Source organism: Penicillium hordei (genome assembly GCF_028827395.1).
Source record: "Penicillium hordei strain IBT 12815 chromosome Unknown utg000005l_segment0_segment0, whole genome shotgun sequence".
NCBI classification, from domain to species: domain Eukaryota; kingdom Fungi; phylum Ascomycota; class Eurotiomycetes; order Eurotiales; family Aspergillaceae; genus Penicillium; species Penicillium hordei.
The window spans coordinates 4,315,432-4,332,981 of NW_026623146.1; the positions used below are offsets into that span (position 1 = coordinate 4,315,432).

A 17,550-nucleotide genomic window follows, 5' to 3' on the forward strand; every position below is an offset into this window, starting at 1 on the left:
TCCTTCATTATCTCTATGGCGCCGAGTGGAGTGTTGCTTCTTTCTATCTGGTTTCTGTGGTTAACCAAGGCTCCGTGCAACAAGATGTTTCAACAGCTCCAGTGTATTTAGTGTATGTAATACTGATTTTCCTTCCGAATAATGTGAATGCTGATAAAGTAGCAACGGCACAATCTGTCTTACGCTACACGACGAAAATTTGATAGTTCTTTTTCTAACAGACACAATACCAAGGGCGACCGTTCGATGCGCCAGACATTTACAATTGTGGGTGCATATCCTCCCATGGCGAGGATTGATATAGTTGGGTTTTCGTGGATTACAGCCGAAGAAGCCCGACCCCACGGTAAGTAAAACTTTACCTATCCCTGATGATCCAGGATACTATATTGTTTCTCTCTCTGTCTTTCACCAAATTCATTGTCTCGTGAGCTCGCGTGACTTAACATTCTCCAGTCTTGTTCAAATCCCGACCCACTACAGAATCTGGTACGAAAGGGTCTTTATGGAGATGTTGATTGGACTGATAAAAGCGACCATTTCGGTATCACTCATCTTGACCATTTTGTTGACAAAATTAGCCAGGGTCTTGTGGTATGCATGTATTCTGCAATACACGGTCTCGATTAGCGCTAAAAGTGGGTTTCCCTTAACGATAAAGCATAACGACAAGTTAGGGATCTTAAGAAGTCTAAAACGCTCGTACGCTCCGAGTCATTTAGTTCGATACTACATGCACACGCATTATGCATTACTGTATGACACTACGCTCTGCGTTTGCTTATTTAAGTCTGTTATTACTTTCCATCGTTCTCTGTCCTCTAGTCAATATAGTGTGTCATCCAGTACATGTAAGTTTTGTTACGTGCTACGTTGTTACGTTCTACGAAGTTTGTACTGTTTTGATTGGTTTATCATGAAGCGGAGTCTCTATTATCTAGTCTTCCCCCAGGTTCCAGACTTCTCTTCTTCTTCCTTTCTTCATCTTTAGTATCCTTTTTTAATACACTCTTTCACTGGTCACTACGACAGATTCCTTGAGAGATCTGGCTCGTGGCAGGTCTAGACTAGAGTTACACGTGCGCGTATAATCCGTCACAGTCCAGCTGATATAGTCTTCTACTAGAGGTTTAGATCAGGTGGCCTATATCCCAATTCCGAAATCATGTAATGTAACATTTCTAACACTTGAGTTTGGTGTCACTCGATTTATTATAAAAGAATCCTTCTTGCAAACATATCAGGCTCAATGCTTAGTGGGGTTTCATACAAGAAACTCCACTCCGAACACCCCACAACATATTTACCTTCAATTTTCCAGGCGTAATGACTTTCCCTTACCATAAAATCATCAATGAGCGCGACCCGGATATTTCTGATGAGCAACAAATGAACGAACGAAAATACCCCAGATCGATTTCACAATGGGTGGCTCATGGAAGTACCTTGTTAGCCTTGACTGGTCTGATCCTTTGGATATACTTTCAAACTATTCATCCCACTACCCAACGTGATCGGTTTCAACGAGCATATTGTGAGAATTCTCGTTATTAAACTATATTTATCATGCTTATATGGTTCCTCATCATAGCTCCTCTATGGGATATTATCAAATACTCACCAAGAACATATAGTCATGCAAACTTTGATCCAGTTCAGAGTATATCTTCTTTTAAAGGCCCGCCAAGGCCGGAACTGGATTATGCCTGGAACAAAATTCTAAATCGTATGCTAATCCATTATGTTCATCTCTTGCGGGCAGTCAAGTCCAAGCTAACCTGGGCGGTAAGAAACCTTGATTCTGATTGACCATCAAGAAATGAGACGCTTGAACCAATCTACTCATGATGCCATGCAATACAAGGGCAAATTTTTTGCTGGTGTTGATGTATTTCATCAATTACATTGCCTAGACCTCATCCGGAAATATATATTTCGCCAACACTATACTGAATATATTGCCTTTCAGGATTCAGAGGAAAAAATCTTGAATCACGTTGGTATGGCCACTAAATTTCAGCTAGAGGAAGACTGATACTGACTATATCCGCTTGCCTGTTCGAATCAGACCACTGTATTGATATTCTTAGACAGAAAGTCATGGTAAGTGGATACGTTCACCCTATGCAAATTTGACAATACTAATAGTAGTTCCAGTGTGATAGTGATATTGATTTGATTTTCTATACTGATCGGAAAAAAGAAGGAAAGACACCCGCAGCACGCTTCAATATCCAGCACATGTGTCGTAATTTTGAGGAGATCCAGCAATGGACTTTGGATCATGCGTGGGACAGAGTGTAGATCACATTATTTCACAAAATGAAACCAGTAGCTATGGGGCACATAGCCACTTCGACCAACGGCCACTTGAAAAAATTCGAGAAAACGTAGTGCTATGCCGTTGAAAGCACTCGTACTTGATTCTATTCCATGGGGGTGGGAGAACCGAAGTTCAGTTCATTTAGGGCTTGAGATTTTTGTATGGGGGAAAAAAAGTGGGTCCACCCCCAGTTCATTTAACTTCCAGCGTCCGATTTTGCTCAAAATTTCAGAAGTTATATTCCGAATTTTGGACTTTATCCGAATGAAATTTCGAGTCAATTTGGCCACTGGTGGTGGAGTAAAGTGGTATGGAAAATCAGAGATGTTTTGGTGGGGGTGTGGAAGTAGACCTGCGACCGTAAAACCCCATCTATAACACCGCCAGATCGGTGTCAGACCCAGTGAGGTCAGCCGCCATATCCAAAGAGCCCAGCATCGACTTGGATTGCCCGTTGGCCGGCAGCTGCAGGATCAGATTCAACAGTGGAACCGAGTTCACGACTGCGAACATTGGGAAGTAACATTGGGAAGTGCCAACGGCTGTGAACCGTCCCATTCCCGGGTTACCAGTATACCACGATGGAATGCTATGCATCCGTGCCCCCGGATGTAGTTATGTGGTTAAAAATCCAGTCGTCATGAAGCGCCACTGGCGTGAGAAGTATAGCTGGAAGTCCAGCAGCAGCAAAGGCCGACCCCAGGCCGCCGCTCAAGAGATAGCTCAGCAGCAGATCCAACAGTTTACCCGCATAGTCCCATGTCAACAGGCATTCAACCATGGCACAGGCAGCCATTACATCCACGTACGAGGCCAACGTACAGCCCCACGTCCACCAGTAGAACCGGCTGTCCAGCAGGCGTCCCAGATCCACGCAGAGCTCGACAAGATGGAAGCGCTGTACCAGCAGCATTAGACCTTGACATTTCCCATGGGACTAGCAAAAATCTGGTCCCATGGGAGTAAGAAAAATTCCCATCTATACATTATTTTCATAAATCAGATGAATAAACTGCTGATTGGGCATGATTAAATACCGTAATTTATAGCTGTTTGATTATGTATTGGTAGATTTAACATGTTCAGCGTTAGTTTTGAGAATGTTGTATGAGATTAATTGATTGAAGACATGATAAATTACTTCTTAGCTCTAAATTCTATTCATAAACTATGTAGAAGAAAGAATTGGTTGAGACTTACGGTTTATCAGAGGTAGACTAGTGAAGCTATTGTAGAGATATATATCTCATAGGTGGCATCTCAGCAAATCTCTTTAAATTGCTACTTCTCTGTTTAATTATTCTGTTTCTTTACATCGGTTTGAAATACTTAGATGTAGCTGTTACGCTCGGGATTTAATATCTGAAAGTTGAAAATATGTTACTTTCAAGCTCTGGGTAGACCTCGCTTTGGGTCGGGTTTGGGTCCAACTTCAGGACCCGTAACCGTGCCAAGCGCCCAACACACCGCCGTGTATTGGTGCGCCCCACTAGATAGCCATTTTTCACCAGATAGCCAATTTTCAATTTATTCACCTATGAAAATACTATTTACAGGTAACCACCATGACTATCTACATACCAATTTCCACCATTACTATCTCTTGCCGCCATTGAAGCTTCATGCTCAGTCTCTAATAAATCCCTTGCTTCTTGGGCCCGTTGTTGGGCTTCCAATTCCTTAGCATGCTTTGCCTGTAGCCGCTTCAACTTCCCCAGCATTGGCATCCTGTCATTTTACCATCATCCTATTCGCGCATATAGGTGATAGGACATTGCCTTTGGTCCCAAGAAGCGATTTCCCATTTTTTGGCGTATGTGTAGATCCAGATAGCGCGTGTTTTGACCGTTGAATAACAAGAGAGGATTTGAACACTATCGGTTGAGCAAATAAAACAGTCTTAAGCAAAATGATGTGGCGGTCATGATGAAAAGGAAAACACGACTCTTGACCAGCAACCGCCTTAAGCTACAACACAAGCAAGTCCAGGTGCGTTCACCCAGGCAATTTTCACCATTTGGCATTTTTGAACGGGGGTGTTCAACGAGATCTGGATTAAACAGTTGTTCTTGCTGCCTTGATGTGAGTCACCGGTCACGTGGAGTGCAGGGTCAAAGCGATCCCCCGAGGAACAGGAAGTTTTTCCATTTCACTCTGGAGATGGTCTCACATACCGTCCTATCACGAGGCGCTAAGTCTAGAATGGCTAGCTCTCAGCTAAACCAAGCCTGGTTAGTTTCAAATCAGCATGTGATGTCAGGGCAAGACTTATGTGGAGGTTAATATGATCGGAGTTTGCAGGGAAAATAGCGTTTAAATAGTAGCGATTGATACAGTATGTGGTTGTGGCGGGTAACTAACTATTTTCTTCATAAAAATAATTTGGGAGGAAGTTGCATTTGGTATATAGTAGTATCTACGAAGTGATAGTAGCAACGATCGTAGGTGCATATACGATACCCCGCACGTGCTGATTGATTCAGCCTCGCCGGCCAGGCTGAGGTGGCCATCTTCCCACAAAGGACGTGCAGTCCGCTCTTATCTAACGTACAGTTCTGTCATCGAGTATAAGTATATATCACGATGGCTAGTCAGAGAAAGTCGCATGTCTTCCGGGTGACAGGCCTGTCGAGGGAACTGCCCGATAGGGATCTCAAGACAGCAGTGCAACGGGCACTCAACGACAACTTTACCGACGACGAGAGATCTCATATCATGGCTGAGATCACAATAGTGCCGTCATGCTATGAAAGTGACACAGAGAGGGCAGCCCTGGTGCAGTTTCGCGATGGTATACCTCGGTTCCTTCATGAGCTGAGAGTCGACCCTCTTGGAGACTGGCAGGTCGAGATGGGAGACAACGACATCAACTTTGACTGCCACTTCTTTGGATTTACCCAGCTCTACGCGCCTGACGACAACGAGCGAGTGGTTGCAGAGTAAGGACTGTGCCTTTATCTAAATCGAGGAGATTGATATTAACCGAAGACGTATGATAGCATCATTGCCATTGCCGGACTAGATGGACATGCGTATGGATCGTGGCAAGGAAGAGGGAATATTGGTCGGATGTGGCTCCGTGACTTCCTGTCGAAGGATCTTCCGCAGTGCCGCACCATGATATATGGGTACAACTCCAAGCTGTCGAGCCACGGAGTCGATACGATCCTCGACTATGGGCGGGAGCTGATGGAGGAAATCAAGAAAATCCGGAACACGAAGGAGGTAGGAGACGCTATCGGTCTTGTCTATTGATAGCAATTTTGGGCTGATTGTTGGACTAGCTCTAGCAGAGACCGCTGATATGCATCGCACACAGCTTTGGAGGCATTATCGTGGCTCATGTGGGACCACCGTCCAATTTGAGGTATTATATATCATATGCTGACACAACCTATAGTGCCTGGTGAGGGCCATCCAGACAATGGAGGAAGACCACCCGGCGATCACGTCGCTGCATCGAGCCACGTACGGCATGATCCTTTTTGCCATTCCACATAAAGGATTAGTAATGAATGATATCCAGCAGATGTTAGTAGGGGATAAGAGCCATCCGCGAGAGCGACTACTACAGCAGATCTCCAGTAAATCGGACCTGTTGATCCACCAGCTGGCGGATTTCAAAAATCTAATTCGGGATCGCAAGGTGGTGAGCTTCTATGAGACGGAGCAGACGACGCAGTTGGTATTGGTACGTATTGGTCTTCGTCTGAAACAGGCTATGGTATGTATTGACGGTCGCATTAGGATTCAGAAAGCGGACGGTGGAAACGCACCGGGGATTTTGTGACGACGGTTGGCACAGACTCGGCTCTTCTCCAGCTCCCCGACCATGTAGAGGACAAGGTGCCGCTGCATGCAGATCACTCGATGGTGGTCAAATTCGACACGCGCAACGCGGCCGGGTATCGAACGGCGGTCGATAAACTGCGGCAGTTCTCAAAAGACGCGCTATCGGTGGTGGCGGCTCGGTTCAGTGGGTGACTTGATCCAGGGTCCTTTTGCGAGCTAATGGAGACTATATTTAGCGCAGACGCGTCCGAAGCCTCAGCCGTGCTCCACGGTGCCTTTCAAAAAGGACCCGATGTTTGTGGGCCGCGAAGCTCTGATCAGTGCGATCCAGGAAGGACATAAGGCGATTGGCCAGCGTCACGAGCGGGTGGCATTGGTGGGGTTGGCCGGTGTTGGGTGAGTGGTCACTATCAGAATGCCTGTTGAATAACAACTGATTTGACTATCGTTAGAAAAACCCAGGCAGCCATCGAGTATTCCTATCGTGTGCGAGAATCTACACCGGACATGTGGGTGTTTTGGATCCACGCTAGCAATACGGCGCGGTTGGAACAGGGCTACCAGCAGATTGCCACAGTTGCGGAGATTCCGAGACGGGACGATCCGAAGATCAACATCCTCCAGCTTGTGTATCAGTGGTTGTGTGATGCACGCAATGGGCGCTGGCTGATGGTGCTAGATAATGCGGATGACGATGGTATCTTTTTCAGTGGCAATACCTTCAACGAACGAGGGCCGCTGGTGAGCTTCCTGCCCCAGGCCGCCCATGGATCAATGCTGATCACATCGCGGAATGGTCTTGCGGCACGGAACCTGGTGGGGAGCGAGAGTCATGTGATCGCGGTTCAGCCAATGAATGAGGCAGAGTCACTGGCCCTTTTACGTGCAAGGATTCCGGCTCCCCAATCGGGAGAGTCTGGAGAGTCTGGAGGGGACGAGAGGGCTCTGGAGGGGACGAGAGGGCACTGGTCCAGGCATTAGAGTGTATCCCATTGGCTATCACTCAGGCTGCGGCGTATATTGCCAACCGGTTACCCCTTGTTACCGTCTCGGTATACCTTCGTCTTTTCCATGAAAGCGAGTCGAAGCGGACGCGGCTTCTCCAGAATGAGGATTCGGCGGATCTTCGGCGCGATCCCAGCATTCGGTATGCCGTGATCACAACGTGGCAGTTATCGTTTGAGCAGATCCGTCAGGAGCGGCCTGCGGCAACCGATCTCCTGGCGTTGATGAGTATGTTCGATCGGCAGGGAATCCCCGAAGATCTGGTGCGGGGCCACGATCAAGATATCCTGGACTTCCACGATGCATTGGCGCCGCTGCTCAGCTATTCTCTGATCCGACTAGAAATAAACGAACGGTTGTTTGGCATGCACCGCCTGGTGCAATTATCGGTCCGGGCGTGGCTGGACATGCATCAGCAGCTTTACGGCTGGCAGGCCAAATCACGAAGGATTATGGCACGGGTATTTCCAAATGGCGAGTACGAGAGCTGGACAGAATGTCGATCGCTTCTTGCGCATGCCAATAGTGTGCTGCAGTCTATATGTGACGTAGATGATGAAGATCGATTGAATGCTGCCACCCTCTTATCTCATTGTGGATTGTTTCTAGATCTTCAAGGAGTTTATGAAGAGGCAGAAGCGATGCATCAACAGGCGTTGGAAACACGAGAGAAGGTGCTTGGACGTGAGCATCCTGACACGCTCGCCAGTGTCAATAACCTTGGCTTAGTTCTCTCCAGCCAAGGGTTATACGACGAGGCGGAAGCGATGCACCGACGAGACCTGGAAGGTAGTGAGAAGGTGCTTGGACGTCAGCATCCTGGCACGCTCACCAGTGCCAATAACCTTGGCAATGCTCTCTCCAGCCAAGGGAAATATGAAGAGGCGGAAGCGATGCACCGACGGGCGTTGGAAGAACGAGAGAATGTGCTTGGACGTGAGCATCCTGATACACTCACCAGTGTCAATAACCTTGGCAATGTTCTTTTCAGCCAAGGGAAATATGATGAGGCGGAAGCGATGCACCGACGGGCACTGGAAGGATATGAAGAGGTGCTTGGACGTGAGCATCCTGACACGCTCACCAGTGTCAATAACCTTGGCAATGTTCTCTCCAGCCAAGGAAAATATGACGAGGCGGAAGCGATGCACCGACGGGCGTTGGAAGCATGAGAGAAGGTGCTTGGACGTCAGCACCCCGGAACATTGGCCAGTCTCAATATTCGTTAGACTTCCTGGATCAACACGTAAAACGTCAAGAGGCTTCAGAACCTCAGACTTGTATCTCCAGCATTTGGTGTAAAGGCAGGTCACATGTTGATGTAAATTTATACTTGGTGCTATCCCCTGCAGCACTGTAAACCCGCATAGTTTGCTGTGGGCTACGGTCTGGAAGTACTTCTAGCATTATGTTTCGTTCAAGCAGGCCATCTCTTATTTGCGGACAGGGTTGTAGGGCGGCTGTTCTGTTTATTCTGTTTAGCGGCGCTAGTATTTCTCATACATCAAGTTACATAATTGTTTCGTTTCCATGTATTCGCCTTATCGGTAATTTTGTCTTATGTACCTTTCCACTGCCAAGAGTTCCACCAAAACTCGTATATTCTTAGGTAACATAATTTTGATGGTATAAAAAGTCAATATAGGTCACTAGGTAGGCGAAATGATGCAATGTCGTCTTTCCTATTCATTTCAGACGTTTTTGTGGATGACTTCGGCGTCATAATAGCAAACGGTGCATTTTCTAGTAGCGCGTGCCGTCTTGTAATCCGCCACTTTAACAGTTTGTAATCTTTGTTTAAAAAAAAAGCATCGAATTGGAAATTAGATAATAAGTGTTTCTGCTGCTCTTAGGCAATGTTCAATACATGGATTGGGGGTGACGGCGCTCGAATGTGCAGGTACCTGGTCGGCGTTTCATCACATAGGGCATTTCATCTCACCGGGATGGGGGTTAACCGGAGTTTGGTACCCAGATTGGGATCACTAGCCTAATCTAACCCCGCTCCCCTTTTTAAAGTGTACGAATGCAAATGCGAGATCACATTCTGTTGCTAATACGACAAAAATAACGCATGGTCGAACGGGCACCCTTTTTGAGGTCCGCAGCTTTGAGATGATTCCCACCCTCTATTTAGCTTGTCCAATGGATCAATGTTCTAGAACACCCTAGACACCATACAAGTACAATACAGAAGCTATTTTTAAGCTGTTAATTACGACTGTATTGAAATACTGCCAAGAAATGGGTTCAGGGGCAGAGTAACCGTAATAGGTATAGGGCGTTTCGGAACAGGGTTCGAGAAAGAATCCCCGCGTGGAAGTGGTGAAACTGATTTCGATCCTCCCTGTATCAATGGAAGCAGCATGGATGGTCTGGTCGCTGCGCTGGATGCCCATGGTGATCGAGCTCGTAAGATCTTGATAGGATATGAGAGAGCCAGTTGCTCAATCCCGGAGGTAGCGAGCGCTATTTATGAGCATGCCGGATCCTACTGCCAGATCTGTTCCTTTGGTTGGGAATGACGATGGATCTGATATCGGAACATTCATCTCCTGTGCTTTGATTACTGGCCGAGAGATTTCAACAGCGCGCATCTTCACTTTGTGATCGTTAACTTTGCGGTTATAGAGTTGCTGGCATTTGAACAGACGCCATACAGATGTTGATATTTTATTGACAGGTAGACAGCCACTGATGATGCGGAGTTCAAAAGCCCCGGCGGAGCCAATTAACTTACCCTCAATTTTACTCATCTCCACGCACATTCTTGTGGCATGTTTAGTATATTTACCGCTCTCACTTGGTGTCATGCTATGGTGGTTTTATGAACCGGTGAAATATTAGATTAATCGCTGGGCTCATAAAGTTCCGCCACGGACTCCAGTGACACACAATAACAGGAATTAAAGACCATGGGTAACGAACGTTATATCTCACGAAAGTGAACACGGCAGTCACCCTTTTCCATGCTTCTTTTTGTAAATTCGAACTGACAATTTTCAACGTCCAATGTACTGTAACATCATCCTATTGGCTATCATTGTGGGGACCTGATACTAAAAGGATCATAAGGTCACCTGTTGTCGACGGTCAAAACTTGCCCGAGATCTGCGGTATGTGATTCCATGAGGTGATCGAAGGTGTGGATTCATGGTCAAGTATTTGGGAAAAGGCGTGGTCATTACACATATAATATCAACCACGTAACAAACGTTACTCTGCAGTCAACAGCGCATAACTCCTTTATCTACTTGATTCAAATTATAAGTGGCCAAGGAGAAACACTAAGCTTATTTGTAATAATCACTTTTGGGAACAATGATAGTATAGAATTACGCTTAGATTGAATAGAGCCAGCATGAGTCTATAGAATGACAGGTATACGATAGCAGGGATGGAATGGGATGGGCTCGGACAGATCTTAGCTTCCTCATTCGATTGCACGAATGAGTAATGATCTCCAGCACCACGAAGAGGTGTCTGTCCTATCGCTGGAGGCCACGAGAGCATGAGGGTGTGCGAGGACGCTCAAAACTGTAACAGTTGTAGCATCAAATTCTACATCACGGCGAGTCACGGTGAGTCACGATGTGCGAGGACGCTCAAAACTGCAACAGTTGTAGCATCTACTATATATGTACGATATTGCACACTGAAACTTTCTACGGCATTCAAAGTTCAAAGTTGCTCCGGCCCTAGTGCTTTCTCGTACCCGGCCAGCGCCCACCTGAACATTTGCTCGGCCTCATTCAATGTGCCTTGGTCCCTAAGCAGAATCCCGAGGCTTTGGGTGGCGTCAACGATTGAAATGTGATCCCATATCTTGGCACTCCTATGGGACCACATGATGGCAGTTGGCAAGGTCATGACCAAGGAGGTCGATCAGCGCACCGCTTGGAATTCATTTGGTCAAAACTTGGGTGATAGCATATGGAAGTTTCTTCTAATCCACCCTGTAAGCTCTTCAATCATATTTGCGAGTCATAAATGGCTGTATTGACTTGGTATGCCTATGTAACAGATTTGTTGAATTAAAGGGACCCTGTCGGATAGACGTTCAGGGAGATCAGAAAACCTCGATCGCTTACGCAGGTTCATTAATATTGAACGTACTAAAAGCTAAGACCGGGTCATGTAATTGATGAGTGATGAATTTGGAGAGTGATGAATTAGGAGAGAATGTTGAATTGAGGGAAGGCGACTAGAATTGTTCAAAGTAATCCAGAATAGCACTGTAGACACGACTGTATAGTTTGCAAAGAAGCACTCCTGTCTTGGAAGGGGTTATAAAAATGGCCTTTCTACAATCTGACTCCCAATTTGGTATTTTCATATCCTGTATTTCACCTACACATTAAAATCATGCGTCTTGAAACCCCTTTCGTCCTTGGACTGGCCATGTCAGCATCTGCTCTGTGGTCAGTCACTTACTACGCTACACCCCATTGTTCAGGCGCGGGAAAAGAGGTTGGAGGCTTCGAAGCCGGATGCCAGACTCTGGATAACGGCACGGAATCAGTCAAGATCTCTACCGACAGTGGCAACAACATTACTTTGAGCACGGATAGCAACTGCAACCACCCTTACGACGATACCATCCCAAGTGATGCAACCGACCGCTGTGTCAATGCCGATATCCGTTCCTTTCTGTCTTCTTGATCGTAAGTTATTTGCTTTACATAAACTACCTTCCCCATGTCAATTTCAACCTGCAAACTAACACTGCAATGTTGGCAAGATCCTCGAAGACGGCCAGAGGGGTGTTGGTAAAGAGCTCAGCCGAGGGGTCGGAATAAGCTTCCAGAATGTTCCGGTGTTTTATTACACGTATACACACACACACACACACACAATTTATTAACGCCCGGCGGCTAGGCCGAAAGGGCAACTATCTCTGATCTATTATACATGTCATGATATATATAGTACTGTGTCTCCTCAGAGCCCATACATAAAGCCTTGCAATATATGTCATCTCAGACGTGCGTATCGCAGCGGATCCTCGTGGGTTAGTAATTTTGTTTGTAGGCTGGCTTGAAGGCGCTTCTCCAAGTGTTCAACATCCTATTTTCGGCAGTTGAAGCGCGTCTACCATTGGTAACCCGAGGTGGTTGGTGGGTTAGGTCGGCGAAAGGGGTTGATTTATATTTGTCGGCATGGTTAGGTGGCCTCGAGTCGGCCCGTGGCGATGGCGAATCGTATTGAGGCCCGTACCGCCTCTAAGTTCGGCGTCCACTTCTGATCATCGGAAGGCGACTTTCCTCCTAGGAAGAAGGATATATTTCCTCGGTGGGTGTTGGTACATTGTAGTAGTTCCGTCCGGTGCGCTGTCCATTTTTGACATCGAAATAGGAAATGCTCCACGGTCTCTCTCGCTTGCCCACACGCACACTGGTCCGTGTCTGCTACTTTGATTCGATAGAGATATCCATTGAGTCTTGCCATGCCGGTTCGAAGTTGAGCTAGTACGCTTGCTTCTTTCCACGACAATCGGTCATATAGCTGCCGGGTGTGTTTGCCTGGGAGTGCTGCATCAACTCGTTTTGCGTGTCTCCCTACGTTCACTGGCAAATCATTGCCAGGGACCGCTTGGGACCGTGCGATATTCAGTGTTGTTGACTTCATCCTCGGGACGCGTTCTTGCGGGAGAGCATCTTCTTGTGTCGCGGCTCTGGCCTGTTCTTTAGCCAGACCCCGCAGTTTGTTATCTTCGCTCGTTGAGATCCACCGGATATTGATCTGGTTTCCATTTCTCCGTAACTTTCTTATCAACTCGTACAGTTGGCAGACGAATTCCTGGCCTGACTGTTGTCGAGGATTCCTTAGTGTCAGAGCCGCTGCTTTGTTGCTCGTGAGCAGCGTAATCCTGTAATCTTTCAGTCCATATACCATGTCCAATGCATGTGCCATCGCTGCTAGCTCCGCAGAAAACGGATTTTGCTCTGCTCTTGCACCCAATGTGACGGAAAGGGTCTTTAGTTTCAGTTTTCGATACCGAGGTGGCTGCCTCTTGATCGCCACCCCAAACCCGACGAGCTCGTTCCGCGCCGAGCTGCTAGTTGCGATCTGCATTAACCCACCTGGTACGGTCGGTGAATGCGAAGTTGCTTCAATGCCAGCCTGTACGCGTACTTCCCACGGTGCCAATGTGAATGGATTGATGGTTTCTAGTGTTTCCATCTCAATGTTCTTCAGTGCGTCTGCTACTTGATACAACGGCGAACGATGGTATCTTCTGAATTTCTTAATGCGTGCTGTGTTCCGGCGGAGAGGGTTGGTTTCTGGCAGGGTATGTATGTCCGTCCACATCTTCACGGCTCGTCTCCAGAAACGGCGTTGAACAGTGGCAAGGTGGGCCTCCGCCTCTGCTACATTGGTCGCAACTGTGAGGAATGTTCCTATAATCGCCTGTGCTCCTATCCTTTGGACGCGGTTGATCGGCCCTATAACCTTATCTTTGCACGCGTGCATCCAGACGTTAGACGCGTAGTCCACGACCGGCGCCACTGTCGATGTGAATAGCTGCCGCGCTGTCGCCGGGGATAATCCCCGAAGTCGTCGGAGCTCCATCGCGGCCTCCAGGCCCTTGGATGCTGCCCTCGCAATATGTTCCTTATACTTGAGTTTCGTATCCATGAGGACGCCCAAGATCTTGACATGATCCTTGGGCTCAACGGTTTGGCCCTTGATAGTGAAAGGTCCCTGGTCTAACTTGTAAGCCTTGGGAGCAAAGTGTATGATAGCTGTTTTGTCTGCTTCAAAAGTCGCTCCGCTCCTTTTCTCCCAGTCGAGCGCTTCACTGATAATTGCTTCAATGCCTTCCCGGTTGCTCTGGGCGGTTGGCCCGGTCACCCATGCGGTAAAATCATCAACGAACGCTAGCGCTCCGCCCTGGCTGTCGATCTGTCTTTGTACGAGGTCTGCATTGAAGAAGAGGAATAGTATCGGGGACAGGGGCGAGCCCTGAGGTAAGCCAGCCTGTGGAAGGCTCTGGACCTCCGAACCTTGCCCATTGATTTGAATGGTCGCCGTTCGTTCCGAGCAGAACGCTTCGATCCACCGGAGCAGGTCACCTGGTATGCCTCGCGCTTTCATTCTCTGGAGCAGTCGTTCTTTGCACACACCGTTGTAAGCGCCCTTGACATCGAAGCTGATCAAACTCAACACCCGTCGGCCACGCCACGCTGTGTAGATCTGCTCTTGCAGGAGAACAAGCGCCTGCTCCGCGGACCGTTGCTTTCGGGCTCCGAAATGGCTAGTCGGGAGCAAGCCGTGTGTCTCCACAGCGTGTGAGATCCTTTCTGCAACCACGGATTCTAGTATCTTGCCTAGCGTCGCGAGGAGCGAAATTGGCCTCCATGCCTTCGCAATGGTGTAGTTTGCCTTGTTCGGCTTTTTGAGCGGTATGATCTTCGCATGTCTCCACTGTCTCGGCAACATGCCTTCTTCCAGTGACGCCTGGAATAAGTCGAGAACCCTGTGCTTGACCGTGGGCCACGTCATCTTCCAGACTACCGCCGGTAGGCCGTCTTCACCCGGCGCCTTCCATGATTTCGCTGCAAAAAGCTGTCGTTCTATCTCCTCCAGGCTGATACCAGGCATTGCCACCGGCTCTCTTTGTGGTCTGGTCCCCTCGTCGTCAATAACGTCAGGCAGAGGGGGAAAGAATTTGGACAGCAGCTCTTCTGCTTGCTCTTGATAGTCCGAGGTGACAGTCCCGTCTGCTCTAACGAGCTGCGGTAGCTTCCCGAATGCCACGTCCTCTCCCGACTTCAGGTATTTAGCGGCTTTCCAGATATTATCGTTATCTGCGAGAAACTCATCCCAGTGCTTCTTCTTTTGCTTGCGGATGGCATCATGGTATTGTTTCGCCGCACTTTGGGCTGTCTTTTCCAGGTGCTGTACTTTTCGTCCCGCTCGGCGCTCCGAGCGAGTTTGGTTTCGCCAGTATGTGTATATATGGCGCAGCTGTGTCAAGTCGGCTGTCCACCATCGTTTCGCGTGTAGTGATGGTTTTGCCTTTGGAGTCAACGCATGCACCGACTCACTGACCGCCGTCATGAGTCGGTCAGTCTTCTGCTGCACCGTGACTCCTGATGGGGAGGCGGTCAGAGAACTCGCAATTCTGGCATTGATCTCTTTCCATGGTGCGTTCTTCAGCAGAAGTCGTTCCGGATGCTTCGGGGCTGACCACGGTGCATCGAACACAGTCTCAATAGCACGGTGATCCGAACCGTGCTCTGTCCCATGTATCGCACACTTGATCATTGAGTCCGTCAAATTATTAGAGGCTAGGACGAGATCGATGGTCGACTCGCAGTCCCCGCTCTGTCCACCACCGTGCCATGTCTTCGTGCCTCGCTTGAGTAAGCTGCTAAGAGCAAACTCGTTCATGAGGTCAATGATTGGGTCCGCTTCGCCCTGTCTCCCCAGGGACACCTCGTCTCCTCCCCAGAGTTGATCGTGGCGATTAAAGTCTCCCACAATCATGACCTCCACCACAGCGCCCGTGTCTCGCCGTACCTTTGCAACTGCTTTCCTTAAGTGATCGCACGTGTCGTCCAACGCCGAGGCATCTCCCCCTTCGACGTAGACTGATGCTATAAATATCAGACGCTCGGGGAGGCGGATGACCGCCGCGGTCAGATCCGGCGACTCGATCAGCACTTGCTCCGCTTCCGCCTCCTTGTTGATCCAAAGCATACTTCGGATTGCCCATCGGCCCTCCCTCCAGGCGGAGGGAACCATCTTGGTCCATTTGTGGTGTCCCATCGGGGTTGTCAAGAGCCGGTCTTGAATTCTCCTCGCTTGGGGTTCCTGAATCGCTAATGCCACTGCGCCACGTGTATCTTCATCGTTCAATAAACTGTCATGCACTGCACCCTGCTTCCTCACATTCAGTTGGATGATACGGGCGTTTTTATTCATGTGATGGGTAGAGTTTCCGACAGTTTCTGCTGAACGATTCATGTGGGCCTCCGCATGGAACGCACTTCGGAACCGTCTGGTCGCAGATACTGTGGCGATGGCCCCCCGCGGCGCATTTTGCACACCTCTGGATGTTCTTGCACTGGAATGCCTTGTGGCCAATCTCCTGGCAGTTGTAGCATTGCATCGGCCGTGGTCGATATTCGAAAGTGCTGGTCACGCCAGATTCTCCCCCAGCGTGAAAGAACCCGTCAACTAGGAGCCTGCGTGCATCAGTGCCTTTGGTTAAGTATACGACCATTGACCCGTACGGCTTCGCATTATCCTTTTTGCTGAGCCAAGCGACCTTGGCCACGGTGGTTTCATTTTCCTCGCTGAAGGCTGCTGCGGCTTCGGCTCGGATCTCATCTTTCTCGTCTAGCACCGCGGCCTTGTTGACGCTGTCAACTTTGATCGGGTAGAGCTCATCACGGAGTACCCGGGCTCCCGCGCCGATCTTGGCTTCCGCCACTTTCTTGACCAGCTGGTGTTCCACTTCGTCGCGGCACGCTATTCTGATTCGGTTGGTGTTCTTCGGATCCACGGTAACAGCGCGACAGCGCCAGTGCGTGTGGCCTTCTATCGTCCGAACCTCTGATTCGACCGCCGCCCGGATTGGGCCTGCGGACATCCTCTCGTTCACATTTTGGGGCATCTTCGAGGTATCTATCGTGCAGTATAACGTGTCGGTGATGTTGGTTGGTGTTGTATTCGACGTTGAGAGCGTCCGAATGTTGCTCGGGTGACTGAGTGGGGAAGTGCGGGCGACATCTGCATAGGACGGGGAGCCAGTGGGAACGGAAGGGCTGATGGCGTCGCGCAGGGATTGAATCTCGCGGAGGATCTCATCGTGGTTGCTCTGAGCGCATGCCTCGGTGTGGGATTGGGGTGTCGGGGGTCTATCTGTCAAGGTCTGCAACTCGTGTCGAACTTCTGCAAGGGTCGCGCCAAATTCTTCCGTAGCTTTCCGAAACTCCTCCTGGACCTTCTGAAGCTCTTCGCTATGCAGCTCATCTCGCCGTCGGATTTCTTCCCTGAGGTTGACAAGCTCTTTCACGAGCTTGGCAGTACTCAGGCCCTCACTCTCGATCGAGGAGTCGTCCGAAGTTGCCGCGTCGTGTTGGGCTTCTGGCCCGATTTGGGTTCTATTCTTTTGTTGGGATCGCGTCTTCCGCTGTTCGTTGTCGTTTTCTTGTTCTTGAGCATAGTTATTCGGCGGTCTGGTGGTGCGTTTCGGTCTTGACAGTCGCGGTGGTGAATCCCCGTGTTCGTCGCGGTCGGGCGGTTCAGGGGTTCGCATCGCGGCCCGTCCCGCCATCACTCACAATCGATACAGGTAGTCGGTACGTCGCCACGTGGCGAATGCGTTATCGGGTCAGAGATCGGTCCGGAGTCTACTACTACTACAGACGCGCTCGACTATGATTACCGACAACGGGTACAGTCTTACACGTATACAG

General features: G+C 48.9%; 6 protein-coding genes across 6 annotated transcripts; 3 read left to right on the top strand and 3 right to left on the bottom strand.

The window, feature by feature from the left end:
- Positions 1–2,695: 2,695 nt before the first annotated feature.
- On the bottom strand, positions 2,696–2,881 carry N7537_010452 (uncharacterized protein; the record flags this gene model as incomplete). The annotated part of the gene is made up of 1 exon (XM_056901506.1): positions 2,696–2,881. One exon carries the CDS (start codon positions 2,879–2,881, stop codon positions 2,696–2,698), a length of 186 nt encoding a protein of 61 aa, XP_056750174.1.
- An 82-nt stretch (positions 2,882–2,963) lies between these two features.
- Positions 2,964–3,239, top strand: N7537_010453 (putative telomere-associated RecQ helicase; the record flags this gene model as incomplete). The annotated part of the gene is made up of 1 exon (XM_056901507.1): positions 2,964–3,239. The coding sequence occupies one exon, from the start codon at positions 2,964–2,966 to the stop codon at positions 3,237–3,239; it is 276 nt and encodes a 91-aa protein (XP_056750175.1).
- Positions 3,240–4,906: 1,667 nt separating this feature from the next.
- N7537_010454 (uncharacterized protein) lies at positions 4,907–8,292 on the top strand (the record flags this gene model as incomplete). Its single annotated transcript, XM_056901508.1, has 8 exons — positions 4,907–5,262; positions 5,323–5,548; positions 5,614–5,667; positions 5,724–6,014; positions 6,071–6,299; positions 6,352–6,511; positions 6,568–6,949; positions 7,006–8,292. The coding sequence occupies 8 exons, from the start codon at positions 4,907–4,909 to the stop codon at positions 8,290–8,292; spliced, it is 2,985 nt and encodes a 994-aa protein (XP_056750176.1).
- A 2,509-nt stretch (positions 8,293–10,801) lies between these two features.
- Positions 10,802–10,990, bottom strand: N7537_010455 (tetratricopeptide repeat protein; the record flags this gene model as incomplete). The annotated part of the gene is made up of 1 exon (XM_056901509.1): positions 10,802–10,990. One exon carries the CDS (start codon positions 10,988–10,990, stop codon positions 10,802–10,804), a length of 189 nt encoding a protein of 62 aa, XP_056750177.1.
- A 495-nt stretch (positions 10,991–11,485) lies between these two features.
- N7537_010456 (uncharacterized protein) lies at positions 11,486–11,782 on the top strand (the record flags this gene model as incomplete). Its single annotated transcript, XM_056901510.1, has 1 exon — positions 11,486–11,782. The coding sequence occupies one exon, from the start codon at positions 11,486–11,488 to the stop codon at positions 11,780–11,782; it is 297 nt and encodes a 98-aa protein (XP_056750178.1).
- A 501-nt stretch (positions 11,783–12,283) lies between these two features.
- Positions 12,284–17,390, bottom strand: N7537_010457 (uncharacterized protein; the record flags this gene model as incomplete). The annotated part of the gene is made up of 2 exons (XM_056901511.1): positions 12,284–16,127; positions 16,177–17,390. 2 exons carry the CDS (start codon positions 17,388–17,390, stop codon positions 12,284–12,286), a joined length of 5,058 nt encoding a protein of 1,685 aa, XP_056750179.1.
- Positions 17,391–17,550: the final 160 nt, after the last annotated feature.